Here is a 25,124-nt window from a genome sequence, read left to right as displayed (position 1 = left end):
TGGGTAGGGAGTTGATTAGAGAATTACTGACACCATTTTATTTTTCTGTGTATTTCTAGAAAAATGACCTAGATACAGTACAGAGTGGGTTATTGATTGCTGCAAGAAGAATAACTCTACTGGAGATATGACCTACTGCTCTATAAGGGAGATAACTGGTATGTTTTATCTGTCAACTTTTCTGAACAAATTTTTGCTACTTCTTTGCCCATTCATTAATGTCTTTTCTCAGCTATGTTTTCATCTTTTGAAAAAGCAGTGTGTCACTTGGAATGAAGCCATTATAAGAGGCATTTTTTTCCTTTTAAGTGCACCATATTTAAATTATCCTCACTGTTTAATCATTATCAGGTTAAGCTTTCTTCAAAAGCAATTTAAACAAACCTTTGAACTAATATAACATATTTCATAAGACACCAAAGACTGTGTATATTATTTATCATGATTCTTGACTTTAAAACAAACGAGCAGTTATGCCCATAATGCTTAGTTATAATATCCATTTTTTTTTTTAATCCTTTGAAGATTTGAGACCTGAGATTGCTTTAGTAATAAATTGGATTCAACTGAAAGCTGATATAATCTTCTTTATGAGCATGATGTGTGAATTCCATTAAGAGAAGTGATTGCTTGAATCACCTATCAGTCACACCCCTATAAATGACCCCAAAAAGTTATATAATTTTCAATACCCCTATTTTTCCTTCCCCACCATTTACAGCCATTGGACATTTTACAATATTTATAAAAACGAGTCACATGTACATGACCGTGTTTGTTTAAGTCAGGGTCTTCAGTAAGTCTGTCAACAAAAGTGATTATTTACAATCGAAGTACATGAGATGTATTTAGCTTTTCATGTAATAGACTTTTAAACTACTCCCTGGGGGCACTCAGCATGGTCCATGGTGACACTGTTCTATGGCTGTTGTCTCAGTGGGAGGAATCTGCTAGATCAGGGTCTGATACCCTCAGCAAGGGGTGTGTCACCCACTAATTTATATATCATTTGTATTGTGTTGGAGGTAGGGAGACCAGTTTAATGGGGATTGATTAGCAGGGGTGGTAGAGATGCGAGTCGGATTGAAATACCCCATTTAATCTTCCTCTCACTGTTGACGATATCAGTAACGGAATGTTAAAGAGGTTTTTAAATTTTACGATGGCAGATTTTAGTGTATAGGTGTGTGTTACTGGAGACGGGCTGTGAGAATATACAGTCCTGATGACACGTTCAGAACGGGAATACACTGCATCAGAATTCAGTCTCGGAGAATTTTATCCAAGTGAAGGATCTACGTCTTCTTTTTCACTGGATTAATATTATATCTAAATTTTCTTAGAAGATTAACATTTATTGTTGGGAAGTCCTGGTTTTCCATTATGGAGAGTATCGGTAAGTACCATTACGAGACAAAGTAAAACTAAATTAATATAAGGAGAAATGGAGAGGTGGCATAATTTTGATTCTCACACAAATTACAGATTTGAATTTTAATTTCATTTCCTTTTTTTTTTTACTTTAAAAATTGTTAAATCTAGCTTGTGAGTGGAAGTATATCTAAACTGTCTACTTTTTCAAAGTAGATGTCCATTTTTAATTCAACAAGCAATTCCATATAATGCACAGTACCTGAGGACATACGTATACACTAGAGTTATAAAGTCATTGATTTGAAGTTTGATTTGTACAGTCTATACTGGGTTGTCCTTAAGGGGGCGATATTAACAGATTATAGGCCCATATCTTCTTTGATCATGAATAAATACATGATAGCTGTTTAAAACCAGCATTTTTGATTTCTTTGACAAGGTTAATGATGTATTATTTAAAGGAACACTAATATTGAACTAAACTATATATTTAGAAAAGCTGTACACTCTTGTTATTTTCCAGCTAAGCTGTTTATTTTAGATATATTTGTGTACTTTTTGCCATGAATTATTTATGACAACACTGTTGAATAGAATTGGCAAAATGTTCTCTTTTATAAATAATTAAGATTTGACTACTGGGAAGCTGAAGGCCTGTATTGCATAAATGAGTTGTTAAAAAAAATATATAGGTAAACCTTTTTGAGGTGTCATAGATATTTAGATGATGGAGTTTTCAGAGAATTGTAACAGATATAAACTGCTGCCCCCAACATAGGCTCCAAACTTGCTGAAATGTGATACACCTTGACAGTTTCTGGATTATTCTTAAAGAACGGGAAGAATGTAAGGATGAGGTCATGAAACATATTGAGATTTAAATATTCTGATAGTTCTGTAATCACTAAGGCTTTTCTTTGGTTGTGATTTCAGTCCTGTATGGGATATTTATCTTTTTTGGTGAAATAGAATTAAATATCAACTTTTTTTTTTAGAACATTGGATGAATGTATTTTCAGTGATCGGCCTTGGACTAGCCTAATGCGAGCCATCCCCTTTACAATATTCATGGTTGTTAAAATTCTTGTGAAATTATACTTCGATGGAAAAATATATTGTTGTTATGCAAGAGCACTGTCGATTAAATCCTATTTGGAAGTGAGTCATGTCTAAAATTAATGAGATTGGACAAAGTGAGTTGGGCATTATGCTACGAATAAGAAAGTTTTAACATTATAAAAGTTCATGGACTAGACAAATTACATATATCAGTATATTTCCCTTATTGGACCACCAATGTATCATGAAAGGTGCATTATCTGTCAATCTTTGGAAAAGTTATTTTATTTTGGGGAGGGATCAAAACTCATGGATACTTATATTCTTTCATTTTTAGCAGTTTAATAATTCCTTGATTCGCTCCAGAATTTCATATTCACTTTATTTCAATTTAACCAGTGATGTCAAAATGCAAAGCACAGTGAAATAAAATGCACTTTGGTGATTTCATCAATACAGAATACCTTAATGTTCAATTTCATTTGCTTCGTTTCATATGGACTTTATTGAACCTACTACACTGTGGTACAGTACTGTGGTCAATAAAAGGAGAAATTCAGCACCCCCTAGACTGTGTTAATGTAGATCTGTGTTAAAATATCAGATTAAACATTGGTCTATTGCTGCCATCAATATTGACGCTACTTCTTACGACCACTGAATTGTTCAATGAATATCCACAAAGAATCCGTGAAGTGTTTTGCTCTTGATTAAACTTGTAACATAAGATCATCAAAACATTGGTTCCAATCCTCTTCAGACCGGCGGCTTATCACTGCCAGGCCAACAGTGGCGGAGATGTGTGAAAATGGGATCAAAATTTTATTTGAATATAAAGAAAAAAAGATCACATCAAATGGGTAATTTAAGAATTTTGTATTACCCTGCAGCGAAATATGATGAACGGGATTTACGATATAGCAGTGTTATTATGTAATTCTCAACATGCATTTGCCCACCATTTTTGGAATTTGAGGGGAGTTGTCTGCACTCCTACGGGTTACACACTGTGGTGTGAACCAGTGTTCGTGATTTTTTTACAATGTTTCCCTTTTTCCAGCTATTTACATATTTCAGTTCCCTTACTTGTACTAATACAAATTACAATAATCTCTCCTACACAAAAACAGGTTTTTGAAGTTCCAAGAATTGAAATTTTCAAGATAACGATTTTGGGAGGTGTGCAAGTTTTTATATATTTGTTACGTTTTAAACTTTATTTCACTGCAAGACAGTATTATTGATTAAGCTCCCATGTACCTTGAATTCTTTGCACATAGTCTTACTGCGTCAACAGACATGGAAATTGTATAATAGCATGTAATTTGTCACAAAGTAACTTGACAATTCGCTGAAGTTCGGGGTAGTTGTTTCTGCCTGATGTGCTGTAAATTTCTGGAAGGCACAATGAATTGGTGGGGCACATTTTGTGGTGAGGAGATTTGACAGGTTATTTTGTACTGGTGGGTTTATATCTCTGTAGACTGGATCTAGTGACTGTATCTGTAGCTCAGGGTCTACAGCAGGATGAAATGATATCCCCCAACAAAAGTCTGAACAAAGGCAGAATGGGGAGATAGGACGACAGCATCAATAGGCCATTGTTCAGAGAAGAGGTGCGAGACAAATTTGATGGCTATGTAGACAGTGGCAATTATTTTAACAGCATCCATCTTTAAAATTATCATGTCATTTCTTTCTATCATTTGTAGTTCCTATGTATTTGCGGAAAATTTATGATATATATATGTATTATGGCTAAGGGTGAAAAGACTTTTTGAGTGAACATGTCACATATGACATGAATAGGAAATACATATTTTCCCAAATATCCTTTCAGCTTGGTGAATTCTATTCTGCCTTTCTTGTGTAGTGATAAATCATTGTATGGACCTTGTAAACACCAATACATGTATTATCTTATGCTTCCTGTAAGCCTGTCCCTATATATGCAATGCTCTACTATTTTTACATGGTGAACGGTTACTTATAAATATGCACTATCACAATTTCTCTTTAACTTTACTTCTGTCTTCTTCAAACTTGTCACATATCATTATGATTTTTAAATGTATTTGTTTTAAAAAATTAACGTGCTCATTTGCGGTTACAAACCCGGGGCAGCTTGCTTGCAAACACAGTATCCATTATTCCACTGCACTCTTCGATCTCTATTTGTGTGTAAATTATAGATATATAAACTATAAAATATAACTGTTATAAAGAAAACGTTTCCAGATATTTGATTAACGCAAAAATGATAAGTTATCATCCATTTTTCATGGTTATTCTCTAGTAGAATAACAAACTAATACCGGTAATCAATACCGCATTTGAAATATCCACATCACTCAACATTGGAAGTGCATTCGCAGTGATCACCCTTTGCTCCATATAAACGTAATTATTAAGCTACATTTTGCAAAAAAAATGTACAGTCAGCATAACAATAACAATAGTGTTATGATTTGTGTGTAACTATGCTCAAATAGTAGACAGATCCACAGTGCCTGCTTTTCCAGCTCGTGCAATCCAGTCAAACCCTGAATACTATTTCAGCATAGTACATGCAAATCATAACACTATTCTATAAAATTTTTTAGCTTGTTTCCGTTAAAATTTTGATTCACATACAGAAAAAAAAAATGATAAGGTTGCTTAAAAATGACTCGAGATTGACTCAAGAATACCATAGTAATTCATGTGCTCATGAAGTTTAGTTTTTATTACATGCATATCATACATATGATTTTTTTTTAAATGGCCATCTTGTGTGGCAAATTTATGATAAATGAATATCAGTCACCTTGTCTGGCCTCCATCCTTGTAGGAGAACAAGTCTTTTTTTGTGGAGAGCCATTCTATTCCAACACGCATCAGCTGTTGTGGGTGTCTCCTTTATCTGTTCAGAAAAACACTAATGTGTTTGAACTGAAACCCTGTGGTGTTAAGAAAAGTCGCTTTCTTTTCAAATTCAAATTTTATTATATTTTTTTACCATAGACAAGTCAGGTAACTGTCTATTAAGATAAGAAACTTTGTTAAGGCAATCAAATACAAATTCGATCAAAATTTCAGATATTTCTTTAAATTTGATGTACGATTTTGATGTCAGGATAAGGGAAGATTTATAACGAAATTATCATACTAATGCTTCCGCCATCATTTTGACAGTGTGTACGTATATTAAATTTTACACAACAGGAGGATTAACCTAATTATTAAACCAATAGAATTTATACCCTGTATTCACCATTGTGACATCAAGGTCAAGTGGAGAATCAGCATATTATTGAAAGTTTCATCACAAGTTGTAAAAGAAGATAAAACCCAACTAATTATTAGGGGTGAAACGATTCAGTACCTTCTCGATTCGATTCAATTTTCGATACTTTAGTCTCGATTCGATGATTTTCGATTCGATACAATAGCATGTACCAAATTCTTTATAATGCTAAGATTTTCTTATGTTTCGTTGTATTTATTGCTCTCTACAAATAGATTCTACATAATATAAAAGCGTTTAACATAAAGCAACACTCTTTTCACTTGTCCTAAAGCTGAAATGTCGCCATACCCAGGATTTAAACATGGGGGTGCATTTTTCAACTCGACTGCATCCATTTTGATACAGCAAAGTTTACTCGTATGTCGATTGGGCAATTTTCAATTCCATTGGCTAATCAGAAACCGTGTTATCAAGAGCAATGTGTGCTATGATTTTAAAACTGTATCAAACCGAAACAGACCCCGAATAAATCGAACATCGAATCGAGACCACTACATCGCGATTCGACCGCATCGCGATGCATCGTTTCACCCCTACTAATTATAATATTTAAAAAAAGTAGTGACTTCATTTTTTAAAAAGCATTTAAAGATTCTGGAGCATTTAAAGATCCTAAAATTAATATGTGTTATGATGTATTTTGGTGTTAGCAATTTACAACCACACTCTGCATTAGCTTTTATTGCACTGTCCAAATTCTGACTAGGTCATATAGCAAAGTACAATAGATCAATATGATACATGTATTATGTCAGAGAGTCCTGTGTTTTTGAATACGACTTCAATTAAATGTTATGCAATGTCTAAAGCTTCAAAAGCAGTTAATTAATTGCCAGAACAAGTCACAAAGAATTCAATCAGTATGGACCCTGATATAGTACATCAATGATAAATATTTTTATATGTTAAAATGTCAAATTCTTTTATGCCTGTAATAATACATTAAATTTCTCCTTTTGAACCCTCATTTTACCACAATCCTTTGTCATTGTGATAAATGTTTCGTTTATTTGATAAAAAGTATTTCAAAGTCCGCTTAATCCTTTCCATAATACTGTACTTGGAAAATTTACTTTGAAATGTCTTGGGTCCAATGGAAAGTTTGTCATAAAGCTTGGAAATTCTTAGAGGATTCCAGCATTATGTGTTGTTGTTCAGTAACTTGTCCGAGTTTCAGTGGGTCTAGTGCATTTATGATATTAATTTTAATTTTAAAACCCTTTCTTCTGCACAGAAACAACCCCAATAAGTAGTAGATTTATTAGATTTAATTGTCTTCATACTGTGCACCTGTGTGGCTTTTGAGATATGTTAGATATTTGGAAATTGTTTTTAAAAAAAAAAAAAAAAATAGCTCAACATCATGCCTATCTTAATATTTTAAATGTCTGTGAAATTCAATTGATCTTGATAACCTCTGACATCAGAAAAATTCCATGTCCATAAATAATGCGGACATTGCTTAAGAAGTTTAGATATGTTGATCTTTATGGCGGTCAGCAGTTGTGACCACACGTTTGTCATATAGATGTGCTATGTTTGACAGAAGACACAAAACGATTTTGACTAAGTCTGTAAGTAATGGCTTCACTGCCATTGTATTAAAAAAATTTGAGACATTTAGGAAAAGATATAATGAGGTACAGATGTTTAATAATAAGTTGATCAGGGAAAGAAATATTGTAGTCCAGATGTTTCTTTAAGTTCAATCCAGCTTTCCCTTTCTGCTTTTGTTATATCCAACACAAGGTATATTGTGTTACATTTGAATACATTTGACAAAGTGTTTCTGGGTAGGAACCCCTGCTAAAGCTTTGATATTCCCCGTCCCTTTCTGTGAGTGTGCATTTTCACTGTTTATCTATTCTGAATGGAATGATCTCATGTCTCCTGTTTGTATTTTAAATGTCGCACAATCTTCCACGACGGGTGTGTAAATACACCCAGGACTAAAGCGACATTAACATATCAATGTTCCGTATTACTCGAGGTGCAAGTGGAGTATTGCGTGTGGCTGTTGTTGAAAGTTCTATTTGTGGATTTGTTTATGGAATACGTAATTGAAAATTCGTTAAATTGAATGTAGTTAGGTAAGTAGATTGACATGATTAGAATTTAAGATTATATTTTTTTGACTATAAACTATATGATAATTATAGAAGGTATATGTTAAGGTGTATATATAACCTAACAGTAATTCAAACTGTATTTGTGGAGGCGTGTCTACAGGGTTTGATGTACTCTCTGAAATATTGATAGGGAAGTACATATTGTGTCTAGTGTAAGTGATGAACAAACCTGATGTAAAATATACCAGTCTAATACTGAGGTCTCTATACAGTTGTGTCATGCAAAATTTAGGGGAGAAGGTCAATCTTCATTCATGTAATAACCATAAATCTCTGTATATCTTCATATTGTCCACTACCCAGTAAAACTTTGATTCAAGCACCAACCCAATATTTTATGGCAGGTAATTGTCCTTGGTTAATTTTCTTCAAGCCAATCAGAATTCTTTTGAATAACATGCCATTAATTGTTTTATAAAGATAGCAAATACATATGAATTTGTCAGGAATTCGACATGGTGCCATACAGTATGCTAGCAATATTTAATTAAGATCATACTATTTTCAAGAAATTGAAAGTCAAAGATTAACACTATTTCCTGTGTTTATTTTTCGATGTCCCATTTATGGATTTGATTTCCGTGCTTGTAGCTTGGTGATATATCTTTCAACAATGATTCAGCTTTCAATTTACAAACCTACTTAAAATGTTTACTTTTTTAGTCTGATTCAATTTTCTACTACTTACAGTTTCTAAAACACCTGAACACATTTAGCATATGATTGTATAAACATTATTTATTTGTACAATGGATACTCATAATGAGTAGAGTCCTACACGATGTCAGTTCTACACAACACTCTCAGAACATGAAATTGATAGTGAATTTTAAATCTTTTCTTTGTACTAAGTTGGAAAAAAAACCTGTCGTTTGTAAAAAGGATCGATGTTGAAAATTTGTATTTGTATGATATTAAAAATCTCTAGAAATTGATTTTGTAGCACTGGGGCACAGGCCACATGATGATGTTTACATAGCTAAGCACTTCAGGAAACAAACCCAAGACTGTTGTAGGAAAGTGCAGAATTAGACTAAAGTTTTGGGATAGTCCCCCTGTAGCTTTCTTTGATTGACTTGATTTTCACTGAGGGAAAACTTCAAGGGTATTGTGTTTACCAGTATAAACTTTGGTGACAAGTATCAAATTCGAAATTCAGTAGCAAGTGTTGAAAGACTTGGTACACATGAGTATCTATTCTGAAGCCTTTCTCTTTATCTTCCCATGTGGTTCAAATAAAGAAATTCTTATTTTTTAAAATTATTATTATTATTTAGCTAACCTGTTACATTATTTTTTATTTTTATTTTTTGAAGCCTTCATTTGCCAGAATTGATCATGGAAGTGTACTAATTAACACATGATGGCACTCAATTAACATCCCCAAGGGAATGTGGGTACACAAGTTGCAAAATAAATTTTATTGTAATATTTAGATGCTGAGAAATTCAGTTCATTTCTTTATTACTTTAAGCCTTACATCTAATTATCAGTATACATGAAAGGTGAAGAAAACGAACAGTGATCAATCTCATATCTCTTATAAGCAATACAAAATAGAGAGTTAATTGGGCATACACGAACCCCTGGATATACCAGAGGTTGGGATCAGGTGCCTATAGGAGGAACAAGCACCGGTCACACCCACCGTGAGCCCAATGTCTTGATCAGGTAAACGGAGTTATCCGTAGTCAAATCAGTCTACCAAGAATGGCCTAACAATAATACAATATACATATATGTTATTTTTACCATCTTGTTCTGATGTGTTTTAATGTAATATTTAGACATGTCCAATATTATGTTTGAGTTTTTACAAAGTCTATGTCGGACATTGATATTGGATGCTAGATAAGTACATTATGTACAGCTTCATGCAGTGTAGGACCTGGGGATCTAAGAGGATTCACTTGATGTATAATGGAGCATGAGTCTGCGTGACCACTGCTTATTTGTCAGATGGCCTGACACATCATGTTTCTTAACATGAGACTCAATAAAGCTATGTACAATGTGTTGTGCCATAGTGTATGGCCATGGTTACAATTCCTCATAACTAGAAGCATAATTATTAGTTTACAGCTTTAGTGTCAATGAGTGAAAACGTTAAGTCACATATTTCGGTGGGGTCAGATTTGAAGATTTTGCATTCTATGTGCTCTGTTCTCATTTGTCTGTTCATGGAGGATTCAAATTCTGTGGGCATGCCTATACCATGGAAAAAAAACCCCATAAATTAGACCCCTTCTGCCTCACCAAAAATCATGTTTTCACTGTAAATGCATACAGCGTACATTTGTGTGTATGTATGAATCGAGAGTTTTAGTATATCATGCACTAATATGTTGCTCTGAGCAGACATCTTGAATGGTGTGAGAACTTATCAGGAAATGTCAAGTTTAAGTTGTAGATCACTGAAAAATTCATCAGAGAGACCCCCTGGAATCTTGGTGGTGTAAACACATCCACCCAAACTGACATTATAGGGTGCAGACTTAATTATACACCTGAAATCAACAGGTGTAAGGTTAGAATGTACTGTCTTTATACAGGACGATTCCATTGTATTCTGCTGGATCTTTAGTCCCTAGAGGCCATTATCAGTTAATCTAATTTACGATTCAATATAGGATTTGAACTTTGTAGCTTGTTGACACTTTCTGATTTTGATTTGGTTTAATCGGTTTGATTGTGTGTGGACCGTTCCCAGTCATTAGGTCTGTTTTCCTGACTTTAAATGGACCACGTTTGTCCAATACACATTTAATGTAATGATAGACTGGTGCCGTAATGTACTGGTTTCTGTGGTCATCTGATGTCGCTGAGAAATTCAGTTACAGCTAATTATCAGTATTCGTGTGATGATGCCATATACACTCGGAGAAGTGGTATATTTACAGGAAAACATATTGTACGTACGTACATTGTACATAATTAATAGTACGTGACAAATTGTAGTAAAACATTAATTATATTAAACGTACGTATTTCCCGGTTACACACTGCTGAAAATATACTTTCCAATCTTACTCATATCTTTATAGTTTTCTGTATTAAACAATGGTATTAATTTGAACATTGACAGCCTCTTTTAATGATATTTTTAAAATAAATTTTCTGCACTATTCTGCACATACATGACAAATTTATATAGATTAGTATTCGTCTTCAACACTGTTCATACATGGAAAACAAAATGCATTCAACTTGTATATCCAATGTATTATCACTCATGATCAGAACTAAGTTTCTGTAGGTGCATTGTATCAGAGTTTCTTTCAGAGGTAGAATAAGTTTGAATTTCTGAAAATGTATTGTACTTAAGGTCCTTGTAAGTTGTGTACCACAAACACTCTAGTATGATTTTCAAAATGTGACACAAGAGTTTTTTGGGATTTTGGCATCATGGATTGTGATACGTCAAGCAGTGAAGGTTTTAATGTTGATGAATAGATTATTAATTTGTGTGATTGGTGTGTTCAATAACTTGATGTACAAATTCTGACATTGAGATTTTATTACATCAATGAAGCCCGTCATCAATGACTGAACAACGTAAGACTCGGGTTACAAGCTGATAATCACAAACAGATATCAAAGAGAGTTGTTTTATATCAAGTCCAAAAAAACCAGCAACATTAGATATATCTTACTTTCACCGTCTTGTTGTGATGTGCTTTTTTTTCTCGGTGGTCACAAGCACTATAAAAGAGCAGCTCATACACCTAAACTGATTCGTAAATTTTCCTTTTTGACTTTTATTGATTATATACCTTGTCTCTGTTATTCAAAAGCTTGAAAGAGGTAGAAAATCAATTAGCATTTGTGTCACAGTGGAAATCACAACAGGGAGCATTTATCAAACGCTGATTTTGTGGTTGGTCTTAAAGGTTCGAACTTACGTCTTCGCTTCTTAAGTATGTTGTATTTATCATGCATATTGCATTTACGTAAAGTACGGTTTTATTGATTTTAAACATTTCAAGTTTATATTAATGCATTTTAGGGATAAATTTAACACGTTCACATCCTTATAATCACTGTCACGACTTAGTGCCAATTATTAAAGAGGGTGTGTTCTATTGATAGCTACATAGGTCTGACATCATATACTGGTGTGGATGTCTTGTCTGTTAAAAGCCTGTTGAATACTGGAGGATTGATTAGTAACCGATGCATAAATCATGAATTTAATCACATCATATCGGTCTTGTTAATCTCATATCATAGGGGCTTCAATTTTCAGATGATTTTTTAAATAGTTCAAGGGTTCATGGTGAAATAATGGAAATTTAAAATTTATCTGTGCAAAAATTTTGAAGGTATTGAGTTTAAATACCTGTAAAACCAAGTGTCATCAGACAGGGTATCTTCTTGATAAAAATCTGTCATTGATCACTGAACATGACAAAAACAAGAGGGATTGTTGAGCAGGGAGTTTTCTAATACTATCAGATTGTAGGAAGGAGGGTTTTGTATGAATGGTGTCCTCGCTTGTGAACTTGTTAAACAAGCTTCTTACCAGTGTTTTGTGGGACTTCAGTGTGATTTTACTTCTGTGTCAACAGTTATCGACTCTTGTCGACAATAACTCGGTCCCTCATCAGATCAACAGATGGTGAGACGAGGGATGTTGAGCTGTTATTACAGGTAATTTCACGGTAGTTTGACATGCTTGAGGACTGACTGTACCAGTGTAAATAGTGATGTGTTAAGATTCATTTTATGCAACATAAATAAATTTTGGAGATTTTGTGCTGTGGATATAACATTTACCGATGAGTTCAAAAGGATAAGTGTCACCTCTATAGACCCGTTCTCTGGTGACATGAAGGGATGCTCGGTATTTGATGCTTGAGCTTTTGTGCAGTATTCAGCAAGGAATGGATTAGCCATCATAGTGTTGTGTGCTTTGTGGTCCTTTAGTATTCATGGAGTGATTACAATAGTTCATCTCAAGGTAAGCCAGCAAAACAGTTAAAATTTAGCAATCTATAGCAGTTTTAAAGAATTGCTTGATAATTCATAACAAAACTTCAAAATACATATTCATAAAAGTAGATAATTCATATTATAAACTACAAAAACTATTTTGGTAAATCATAACTGCGTTGACATATACAGAGTTGGATCTAGATTGATTTTTACTTGAAGTTGGGGAGGTCCTCTTAGTGAAAGAGATAGAAAAGTCACAGATTTGATGACTGTGTATGTAGCAGAAAAGAATAACTTATTATTGTGATAAGCAATGGGCATCATATAGTGTGTGTTCGAGACCTCCATTCCTGTTGTTCTTAGAGTCGCAAGTGATGAGAATATGTGCGCCCAAATGTGTTCTTGTTCTTCTGCCACACTACCTACAGAGGTGGTGTGAGTTCTTGCACCTTGAACCCGTCCGTTTTCACGATGAATGTGTTTGGAATAGCTGCAGGAATTTGTACTCGTGCAAAGAAAGGCGGTCTTGAACGCACTCATAATCTGGCGACAAGTGTGAAGTCTATTTATACATATTTTAAATTACTATCATTTTCTATTATCATCAGAATCAGTGACCAATTATTAAATTTATACATTGTACTCTGAGAAGGATTGCTCCCAACATTCCTCCAGGGAGCTCATGTTTGCATCCTCGAAAATTCCCCTTGGATATGAAATGGGTAGTAATTTTTACAAACTAGATAAAACCCTGGAATCTTCAGAATAAGATAAGTGTTGCATCACATTGAAAAATTCGCTACATGTATGTATATCTGATTCAAATGACGAGGGGGAGAAGGTTGGACAAATTTGCAGGGAAATGAATAGGAAAGGATTGATTATCATAAACAAAGAATGAGGAACCAAATACACATATAGGGGCATTCATTCAGGGTATACAACCTGCCTGCCTAATCCTTAAGACGATACAGGTGGTATATTGTGACTCAATATTTAGAACTGTTCCTGATCCCAGATTGTCATTGTTGGTAAATAAGGTCCTCCACTGTACTGATTTATGGCCAATATTTCGACATTAATTCACATTGTCTCCATCGGCCCTCCTTATCTGATGCCTGGTAAATACTCTCTATGTATCTAAGGATCAGCATTATACAGGATATATACAGGGTAGGGGTGTGTGTGAAGTGAGGAAGTAGTAAATATCCTCCATAAAAGACATGCAGGGTGTCTTATCGGGCGAAAGACCTGGTCTGATTTAAAAACGAAAAGAATGTCTGATAATTAAAGTTGAGCAGAGAAGAGCATACAGACCAATTGAATTGCATGCCCAGCGGAACAGGGTTTTTTTGGGGTTTCTTTTTTTTTTTTTTCGTGAAATTCGTGGTGTTGATGTTGTATGTAACTTCATAGTATGTGGTTCTTCATAGGAGTGGTACTCAGCTTGAGAAGAAAATTTTTGATCTGATAGGGTGTTTTCATTATTTTTTTTTTTTTTGGTGTTTTTCTGTCAATTTTAAGCTATATTTTAATCTTTAGTGGTGCTAAAAGAGTTGTTTGCTCTTTGGGCCACCGATTTTATGAAGAAAACCATGAGCTCTGTACCAGAATGCACCCAGACCAACTTTTCAGCATCGAAGCGTTTCGTTTCAGTTTTGGCTGCAGGTGGTTTTCAGTTTTCATTTCTTTTCATGCAATATTTGCATTATTAATACGCATTCTCCTATCAAATTGAAACCTAAAAAGGCTCCGGGATTAAGCCTTTATTTCAGTTTTTAAATACGAACTGTTTGGTATTGCAATCAATACATTTTCACAGGAGTAAAATCAATATTTAATTTTATAATATCTTTATAGACTGTGCAAAAGAATGATTGAGAGTATTCATTACAGTTTTCAATATTAAGCGAAAGGTAAATTACAATCTTTTATGGAGGTGAAATTCAATATGTGCTGCTAGCTTTAGTCTTTACTAACCCAACCTTGTTTTCATAGATCAAAGCATGGGTTATTCCAGTTCAAATCGTGAAGAACTGATAAAACGGATAGTATTTTTGCACAAATAATTGAGGGGGTTTTCAGGGAGTTAAACTTTAACATTTCTTGATCATATCTTTTCTCATTTGACCTAGTTTTTGTTTTCATGGATATTAAACTACCAGAAAATTGTTAGTCATGCAAGGGTTTGTTTTGTTTGTAGATATATGTATTCATTGTTTATCTCTAGAAACAAAACACATTTGATATGTTTTGAAATGAAGTGACAAGTTCATGTCACTGTAAACCTATAGGCACTGAATGTCCTGCATAAGAAACCTCTGCAGAATTTTTTACATAGCTACTAAACCTCACAAAAAAATTTAAGTTGAGAAATGTGTACTGTCCATGTATACAAAATAAAAGGTTTTAGAAATATTGTCAGATTGTGAGAACTGGATCGTAGTGTTTTGTATATTTTCTCTCTCTCTAATTCCATGTGTAACAATGACTAAAGATTTTGAACACGCAATCATGTATCATGTTTATCTTACATCACAGTATATATTTATCATGACTTTGACACTCAATTATATAATACAGAGGTTGCTAGGCAATGCATTGATTGTGGCAGATTTATTGTGCTAGATATTATGATAAGAAGTTCTGAAGAACACATCAAAATAAATCAACTATGAATTTACTAAACAAGTCAACCATGAGCTCACTAAACAAGTCAACCATGAGCTTACTGAACAAGTCAACCATGCTAGCTCTAGCTCAATAAACAAGTCAACCATAAGCTTACTAAACAAGTCAACCATGCTAGCTCTAGCTCAATAAACAAGTCAACCATGAGCTCACTAAACAAGTCAACCATGCTAGCTCGAGCTCAATAAACAAGTCAACCATAAGCTTACTAAATGAGTCAGCCATGAGCTTACTAAACAAGTCAACCTTAAGGTTACTAAACATGTCAACTGTGAACTTACAATTCCATGGAAAAGTCAATATAGTTTTTATGGTGCAGACAGAAAACCATCTTCCATGAACAGTTATAAGTTGTGGTTTCGTGTCCCAGAGTGCAACTAATTGATTTCAGATCCTTGCCATTAAAACTAGTTACTTAGGTTATTGTAAATATTTCCAACAAACTCCTTGGTTTTGTAATGGTTATCACTCACCTACATAATACATATGTTGTTATTGGAAAAGCAAAATTTCGGAGTTATTAAAATTAGTGTACTGGAATGGAAATGATTACATTACCATGTTGTCAGAATTTTGAAAAAGTATGCCCTAGCTGGGTCTTGTGAATTTGCTAGAACTTCACTACCTCCCTCTACAAGCTTAGTTTTTATTTTACAACCAATTGGTGGGAGGGGATGAGATAAGAGTTATTTCTAAAACGTGTGGACAGAAGGCAATGCTGAAATGATGTTCCTCGTGGCCCTGCTGTTGCCATCATGTTTGTGATAAGAGTTGGATTAGATGATCGGTATGGTGTGTGTATAGAACAAAGCATTAAAGGATACAATGCAGCTGCAATATCATATAACATTCTCATAACAGGAAATATGTGATAGTCCAAACTACCTTTGTATTAGATTGTTTAGGATCGCACATATTTGCAACATAACACTTTATGTGTCAACAGACTGCGCATTTGCAATTTCATGCCTATCTGCCCTTGTTAAGTGGGTATTGCTGTACACTTTGCAGTTTTATGAGGGTATTTGTAGATTTGTTTGAAAGCAGGTTTGTTGACTAAGTGAGAAATAAATGTTGTTTGGTATGACTATAAAAAGACATTCCATTTTTTATAGCAGACATGTTGGTTCAAATGTGCAGGCCACTGTTTGCTTTATGCACAAATTTCCTTTCAATTTTCTCTCCGCTCCTTGATATTCCATGTCATTCTATCTCAATACCCAATGTTTACTAACCGAAAAAAAATAAATGAAATCCTGCATTGCTACGTACGTTATTACTCTGGGGTACCAAATCACTTTGTTATGGAGATACTGAAAACCTTTTGGAGTTTTTGTTCCTTGTTTTAAATTTCTTCTATCATTTCTCAGACTCTCTGACAATAATCTAGACACAGCTCCATATGTCACCTCTTGTAAGAGTGACAAGTCTTGCATGAGTATGTTTGTAAACTCATTTAATCCTCTATACATTTTGGCTTATTTGACCCCCAGTGGGTGGCAGGCAGGGTATCTAGAAAATATTTTTCTGGAGTGAAAAGAACTTGAATCTACCATTAAATACGGAATCTTTTCAGCCCAGTAAGAGTTTTATATAAGATAAGTATATACCAGCGGGATTGCCGACATAAATTTGCTCCTAATTAATAGATATTCCTAACAAACCACGTAGTGTTGTTGATGTAGCTTGTTAGGTCTGATCTTAAAAGGGTCGGATTTAGTGTGTGTTCTTAAGTGTGAATCTTTTGTCATTGCTGAAAGCTGAGCTAGATCAATGTGAACGATTGTCCAGCAGTTTGAATATACCTGTTAATATGTTTTGATAGAAGTAATGAGAAGTAATGAAATATGTTTGGAGAGATTTTGTGTTGGGTCTTTAATGCAAGAAATGTCATTGTGGGAGATACAAATTGAGATTTTGTTGTGTAAACTCCAGCATTTAATCTACTGTTTTTGCATGAGTACAAAGATTCTACAAAACCCTGAGGGAAAAGCATTTTACTGTTGTGGTGAAATGAATTTCGTAGATGTGTTTTTTAATTTGAGGCCAATCTAAATTGGGCCGTCTGGAATTAAATACATGCAAAAATGTCTGCTTACAAATTTATGAAGGATAGATGGTTTAATGGACATGAAAGTTTTGTTCTGTGTGTATTTATGGTTTCTTTGATAATATTTGGAGTGTGGTAATGAAGCCAGTCCCCATAACCTAAGGATGACCCCAATGGTCAGAGGTCAAGGTCATTGACACACAATTTTTTATTTCTATTTTTATTTTTTAGTCCTTGGATTTGAACTTTGCAATGAAAGTTGATATAGTTAATAGAAGGTAATAAATATTTCTAGGTAAACTTTTTAACTGAGAATTGCACAAAGGTCAGGGTCACTAAGTAAACAGTTTATTATTTTTTTTATCAACTTTGAATACTGTAATCAAACAAGAAACATCGCACTTCTATGAAAAATTATGGTATTTATATGATCGATGTAAGAATGACCCCCAACTCAAAAGGTACTATAGTCACACACATGTACTAATTACTTTGTACTAGGTAGTGACTTTTGGTGTATGATCGACTCTTGGCAAGGAAATGTTGACCTTGGACCATCATCCCAGATTAGTACTGGTGCATGTACTTAAGTTATATCATTTGAGATAGAGTAATGAAACTTAATTAATATAGAATATGTTGATTACAGAAAGAAGACAATTTAGGTGACTTCTAAATACTATATGTATGTGTTTGTGGTGAAACAACAAGAAAACTACAGAAGATTAACTTTTTCATTTTATACTGTAAATTATTTACATTTTACAAGACCTTATTGCCATCTTCCCAGGTTAGAGTTATCAATGAGACGTTTCAATTTGTCCTTCACTATGTGTATATGCGAGAAACTTACTTATATGTTTATGCAACTTGGAAGTTATGCAAATATAATTTTCTCGCAAATAGTGATTTACAATATTGTGCAGGAGAGTGTTGTCTTCTGAGCAAATCTTTCATAACTACAGTAAAAAAAATCTCAGTTCATTGCATCTAAAGTCATTGTCCCACTGGCAGTCTTATTTGATATGATAGAAATTATTGTTAGTTGTAATCCAAGTCTGGTTGCAGACAGAAAGATAATGGCAATTTGGTAAGTATGAAATTCTACATCTCACTACTTACACAAACACACACACACACACATGTAGAAACTTTTTTTTTTTAATATCACCAATCAGTGTTTGCCAAAAACTTCAGGAATCTATACAACTATTACCTTATACAGAGTTCCCCCACCAAACTTAAACTTGGCCCACATAAGCAGATAAAGCAATCAAGAGTGAATTCTTTACTGTATTTAGTCTCTGTAAGCAGATATGAAAGCAGTGGAGGTATTTTCAGATAGGGCCTGGTAATTGGGATGATAATTCCTATCTAACTCCACATATATCACAGCCTCCTTATTCACAGTATTTGTACAGTACCAGTCAGCTATTCTATTAAGCTAAAGGAATAAGGTGAATTTATTGTTATGACCAATTGATGGTATGCCTATAGGCATATAATGAAGCGAGATTTTAACACCAACAAGCTAATCCTACGGTTAATGGTTATTCATTTGTTGGTGCTACATAGGAATAGAATGATTGGATGCATTGAATGTGTGTAGGAGTAATGTAGGAGGCTTTAATTTCATGTATGGTGAAAACTGGCTACAGTGGAGGGGGCATAACTCTACTGCTTCAGGTATAGGAGATTACCTGGGTTCAATTTCTACAGTGTATTATGCTTGGTTACAATTAGAGTTATGACTATTGCTTATTAGTCACTTACTTTTTTCCAGTTCAATGAGATTTTTAAAAATTTTGATGCTGATTGACAGGAATATAAGTATAAAATCTGTTGCAAAGGGCCATAACTCCCTCCTGTTGCTGGAGCTTACCTGACTCTATTCTCACAACTGCATTCACAAGATTCTAAAAATAGGTGTGTCCGTGTGTACCTGAGAAGTGACAGGAATTGTAATGAGTTTTTCATTGTACATTAATTTAATTATCTTATTAGTATGCTTACCTTGGAGGGAGTAGAGGATTAATCAATGCCTGGGATAGATTCTGATGTAATTCCTGTAACAGCTAGGACAGGTGATGTGACGATTAGTACTGAGGAGGACAGTGTGGTGGCACCCGATATCTGATACAAGTTTCTGATGGGATTTTATGTTACATGTATGTGTAAATTATCAAGGTTTCAGGATTTGAAACAGCTTGTGAATCTTTTTTTTTTTTTTTTTATAATTATATGATTTTAAAAAAAAAATCCTCTTATTTTGAATAATTTTTCAGGTGGAAGATTCTGAGTGTGTTCATTATAGTTTCAAAATGGAGAGGACTGAGATGTAATAGTATATTTCTAGTTGGGAATACTGAGTGCATTCACAGTGTTAGAATGAAATTGTAGATTTAAATGAAATAAAAGTAAATGGAATATTCTTGATTCAAATTTAAACTATCTGTGACATATAGAAGTTATAAGTTGATGAGAATTCACAATTGTGAATTGTATATATGGCAGGTGCTTGTTTGGGTGTCTCTGTGATTGGTCATAATGAGGTTCCATTCCCTTGTACTGGAACCTCGAAGCTGGGCTTTAAATTGATTGAGTGTTTAAGATAATTTCATGTAAGGCCAGTAATATAAAAAAAAATTGATAGCACGAAGCAGATGTGTTGACATTCCAACATTCTAAACAAAGGGATTATTTATATTCTGGTTAAATTGATCCAGTTTCTACAGTGTATTGTCAAAATTTAATCTGTAAATCCTCATTCAATATGCTATAATATGTCTTTATCTGATACACATAGCCATGCTAAACAAACTGGTGATTAATCCACTAGAAAGTTTTACTATATTTGTAAGACAGTACCATATATATTGAAAGGTTCTTTCCAAGCTTTTGGGCAGGCCTGTAAATGCAATTTATCTCCTTTCACTCACCATTTAAATTTTATGAAATTCAAGGGTGCTTCAGAGAGTTGCATAGCTTCATGCAAACAGCCCCCCTGGCACACACAAAACTACTGATTGCTTTGGGAACTAAGTAATTAAGTGCATGTTTCTGGATTATAAATAAGTGTTTTGATACGATCCTGATGCTTAATTTACATGGAATTTTAATGTTAACTAAAAACTTCATGAAAACCTATTCATTTGCATTAATGAGTGTCAAATACAGGCATACCTTGCAGTACATGCGCATGGAAGTTTTCCAAACTGAAAGTTGTCAATTTTCTCTTTTATGCATCTATTATCACTGGAAATAACGAACATTGGAGTAGATTTACGATGACATAAAAACTTGAGTAAACATTAATTATTCAAGATGTGTAATTCTACCACTGAGCGGTACATGTATTTGGACTGGTGCATTTTGTATAACTGCGTACCTGTCGGGATGTGATGTGATGTAAGAATTTAATTTGGGAATACAATGTGTAAAGTACATTTCAATCAGTTTTGTGCAAATAAGTGTACATCTTCGTTATTCTCTCCTGTGCAGTTTGGTAAATGCCATAATTTCACGACCTTTATTGCTGCCGTGTCAGTGTCAGATTATTTATTTATATTTAATGGAAAAATCTCTTTTAACGGATTTACCTCTATCCATTTCGTCCAAATGCGAATTTTCAAATTTTAAGTTGGCTCTTACAAGTCAAGTGTGAGATTTTGAAATAGATGAGATGGGGGTGATTTTGGTTCAGATGTATTAGGAGATTTGACATTACTGTTCTAACTTGATCAAGTGCAGCCACCTTAAGACTCCATCAGGTGCAGCCACCTTAAAGTTCGACCCAGTGGGACAATTTAGTCCCAGGTACCCCCATACTATGAAGTCACAGAGGGTACACTAATGACAGGCACTGACTTTCAGTCATGTATGAAATGACTTTATGCTCTTAGTGAAGGAATGCTGTAATTGATAAATTGTAGAAAGATGTCTCTTATTTGTGATTTTGTCACTTGAATGATAAAATTGAAAACTTTGGTATTCTGTTTACTCAAATAAGCGGTGAGATATAATTGAATATTAAAGTCAGGCTGAGACAGACATAATCCCTGTTAAAGGTATAGTGCTTGGAGATCCTGTGGGGGTCCAGATTAGAATAGATCCTCAGTACCCCTTGCTTGTCATAAGAGGCGACTATGTGGGGGAGGTCCTTCGGATGAGACTGCAAAAATTAAGGCCCTGTACGTGTCACAGCAAGTGTGACATGATAAAGATCCCTCCCTGCTCAAAGGTCATAAGCATAGGCCTAAATTTTGCAGCCTTTCACAGGCAATGGTGACATCTCTATATGAGTGAAAAATTCTTGAGATGGACGTTAAACAATATACAACCATATTCTTCCATTAAGTCAGAATTTTTGAGATGAAAAATGTACAACTAAATTTTGTTTCCATTTGCAGAAATGACCACAATGTTGGGTCCACCTCATCCAGTTGCCATGCCAACTGTCACCAAAATGGATAAGCTGAGGTTAGCGGCTGCCAAGGGAGAGATGGACATGGTCCGGGACCTTCTGGGATTAAGGACCCCCTTACAACCAGACAAGGTACAACACCTGTGGATTGTCACACTGCATGTGTTTGCATTATACTTCATTTCAAATTTGAATACAAAAGCTATTGAATAGATCTTTGAAAGTCTGAATTTCTAAAGAATCTCAAATTTTTTTTACACTAGTATTTTTGTAAAAAAAAAAAAATTCAATTGCACAATCAGAATAAGTGCATTTGGAAAAACAGTTGGACTTTGTAGAGATTGTACCACTTCCCGATTTCTTAATTATATGAATTTTGTTAACTTGAATAATGAAAATTGTGAATTGCATGGTGTTGAGAAATTGCATTGATCATCAAGAGAAATCGGAACCCTTAGTCGTTATATATAGCTTTGCAGTTTGCAGTGTCATTCAATTTCAAAAATTCTCTCTGATGTTTTTCATGTAGGAGTTTCATTAACTGTGAACCAATATTTACTTTTCTTGCACTAAGATTCCTCCTTTTAAACCTGTATAAATGTGCAGTACGTATCACCGGTTAAAGGGAGGGGTGTGTGTCTGTAGAAAATAAACACAGACCATACAAAGTGAATATATAATGTTTCTCTCTTGTGATTTGTGATGTGCATGTACTATGTTTTAAGGAGGAATACTACACCAATATGATGTAGAGGATATGTACAACAATATTTTGAAACTGAAAACTTTAAAAATTATTTCAGTTAAAAAATGTAGTTTTAGTAGAAAGTAATCTGGAAAAAAAAATTAAAACCCCTACTGGACTCGAACCCATGTGCTAACCTACTGGGCTACTCTATTAAATATGAAAGGAATAGACAAATATTGCTGATATATATATTTTAATTCATATTTCAAAAGGAAGTCGGCCATTATGACATTGTAGTATATACTTCCTTAAGATAGCATTTACAGTTTATCTTTGATTTATTTCTTTATTAATTAAATCCAAACCAAATCAGACACCCTCCCATATGTCTAAGTTGAGAAAACTATGTATGATTACAAGGGATGATGTTATGACTGTCATGTACATGCATGTGTTTGTATGTGTTTGTGTGTTTGTATGTGTGCATTTGTTTGTATGTGTGCATTTGTTTGTATGTGTGCATGTGTTTGTATGTGTGCATGTGTTTGTATGTGTGCATGTGTTTGTATACGTGTCTTTATTTGGATGCAACTGAAACAATGTTACAGACATATTGTAGAGCACAATAACCGATACTTGCTACGGGGTAAGCAGGTAGATGATTGAATTCTTGGTCAGAAGGTCATAGGTCAGGATCATGATAGGGTATCTTAAATGTGATGCAATTTTTTGGATAAGGATTTGAATGATAGGCTGTTAAATGCACCTTTCTTTCTTACTCTTTTATAATTACAAAGTCATTAATTTGCATTGTTCATTATTTTTTATTCAGGGTTTTTCTTTTCATACTTTTCCATTTCTATTTTACATTTTAGTAAACACTCATCAGAAATGTGCAATATCATGATCACACCTTGCAGGTTGTTATATAGCCTCAGTACAGCTCAGTATGTAAACTTTAACTGTATTCTCTGTTGTTAATTGAATCTTTTTGAGATATTGATTATTTCGATATCAAGTCAAGAGATATATGCAACGTCACTGATTAAACAAACTGCCTGTATTTCAATTCATGATGATATATATTTATATCCACAAGAAAATGTCATTGCATAAATCCTTCAGAAATCAAGGATTATGATTGCATAGAAAAATTTGTCTCGAGACCCCGTTCCTGTGAGAATCAATCCAATGGGACCAAAGTTCAGCCCAGGTGCTTAAGTGTAGCTAATTTTCTGGGTAGATGAAGTCAAAGTTCAAAGTTAGAGATATTTGTCAACATTTAGTGTGTTCTAAAACAATATTTCACCGCTATTTTGTCAGATTTTTCAAGTGTCAAAATAAGATTGCAGCGAGATATCCGAGACTGGAGGTATTTAGATGTATCCTGATCACATTTTCATGCGTGTGAGAGATATGAATTCGACGTCGTTATCAGAGATTGAAGACATGATCATTTTCCATACAGGTTGAAAGATACAGACATACTATAATGAAAGATACTTCTTCTTATAGTTGGATCAAGAATTATAAAAACAATTCATGCCTTTGCAGCCAATATAACATATTTCATAAATATCTTCGGTTCATAATGTACATTTTGATTTTGTTCAATTTATGTTTATTTTTGATGTATCAACGAAATTTATCAAATCTTAATTGACATTTATTTCTAAAAGGATTTCAGTGATTATAAATAAGACATTATTGATAATTGAATGCTTCATCAAAAACAGACCATAAACATTGTATGATAAGTCTGCTTTGGGGGCATTTAATTTTTTTTTGAGATGTGAAATCACAAAACTAATACCAGGATGAAAATGTACATAAATGTGCATGCTTCCTTTCCATTACTACAGTGAGTCAATGATATGGCCACCGGATAGCAAGGTTGGTCATGATGTGCTTAAATTTTTTTGGAAGCATAAAGTTTATAGAAATAGGGCTCTTATCTCAGAAGCTCATGGGATAATTCCAATTTACCCCAGTCAGTGACATTAAATTAAGGAGATAGTACCCTAGAATAAAGGGTTATGGTTTTCAAAATGTCATAAAGTTAGTAGTACATGTATTAAAGATTTAGACCAAACTGAAACATGATAATCTTTGTGACATCATGCTAAAATTAGAGAATAATAAAATAACATTCACAAGTTACAAAGTGACTTTTAATCTAGTTTTGATACCCACCCACATATGGCTGAAATATAGGAGTCATGTCCATCTGTGTATCCAATTATCTGTTACTCTATCCATCTGTCTATCCAATTATCTGTTTACTCTCCATCTGTCTATCCTATTTGTTACTATCCATCTGTCTGTATATTTTTCTGTTTATTCTATTCATCTGTCTATGTATTTTTCTGTTTATTCTATTCATCTGTCTGTATATTTTTCTGTTTATTCTATCCATCTGTCTGTCCAGTTATTTGTTTACCCTATCCGTCTGTATAACCTTATGTCCTACTTCATGTCTGGGAACT

At 33.9% G+C, this 25,124-nt stretch overlaps 1 protein-coding gene across 5 annotated transcripts in view; it reads left to right on the top strand.

Moving 5' to 3' along the window:
* Positions 1-871: 871 nt before the first annotated feature.
* LOC125675771 (uncharacterized) overlaps positions 872-25,124 on the top strand; it is a 49,289-nt gene continuing 25,036 nt past the window's right edge. The window contains exons 1-3 of one of the 5 annotated variants that reach the window (XM_048913566.2): positions 1,059-1,396; positions 19,532-19,695; positions 21,937-22,082. In XM_048913566.2, the coding sequence (XP_048769523.2) occupies positions 21,939-22,082 (144 nt within the window). In that variant the 5' untranslated portion in view covers positions 1,059-1,396; positions 19,532-19,695; positions 21,937-21,938. The other 4 variants (XM_048913569.2, XM_048913565.2, XM_048913570.2 and 1 more) reach the window with 4 other exon arrangements.

Source organism: Ostrea edulis, chromosome 3 (genome assembly GCF_947568905.1).
Source record: "Ostrea edulis chromosome 3, xbOstEdul1.1, whole genome shotgun sequence".
In the NCBI taxonomy this organism is placed as follows: domain Eukaryota; kingdom Metazoa; phylum Mollusca; class Bivalvia; order Ostreida; family Ostreidae; genus Ostrea; species Ostrea edulis.
Note: the sequence above shows the minus strand (reverse complement) of the source record. Positions and strands in the feature narration are given on the sequence as shown.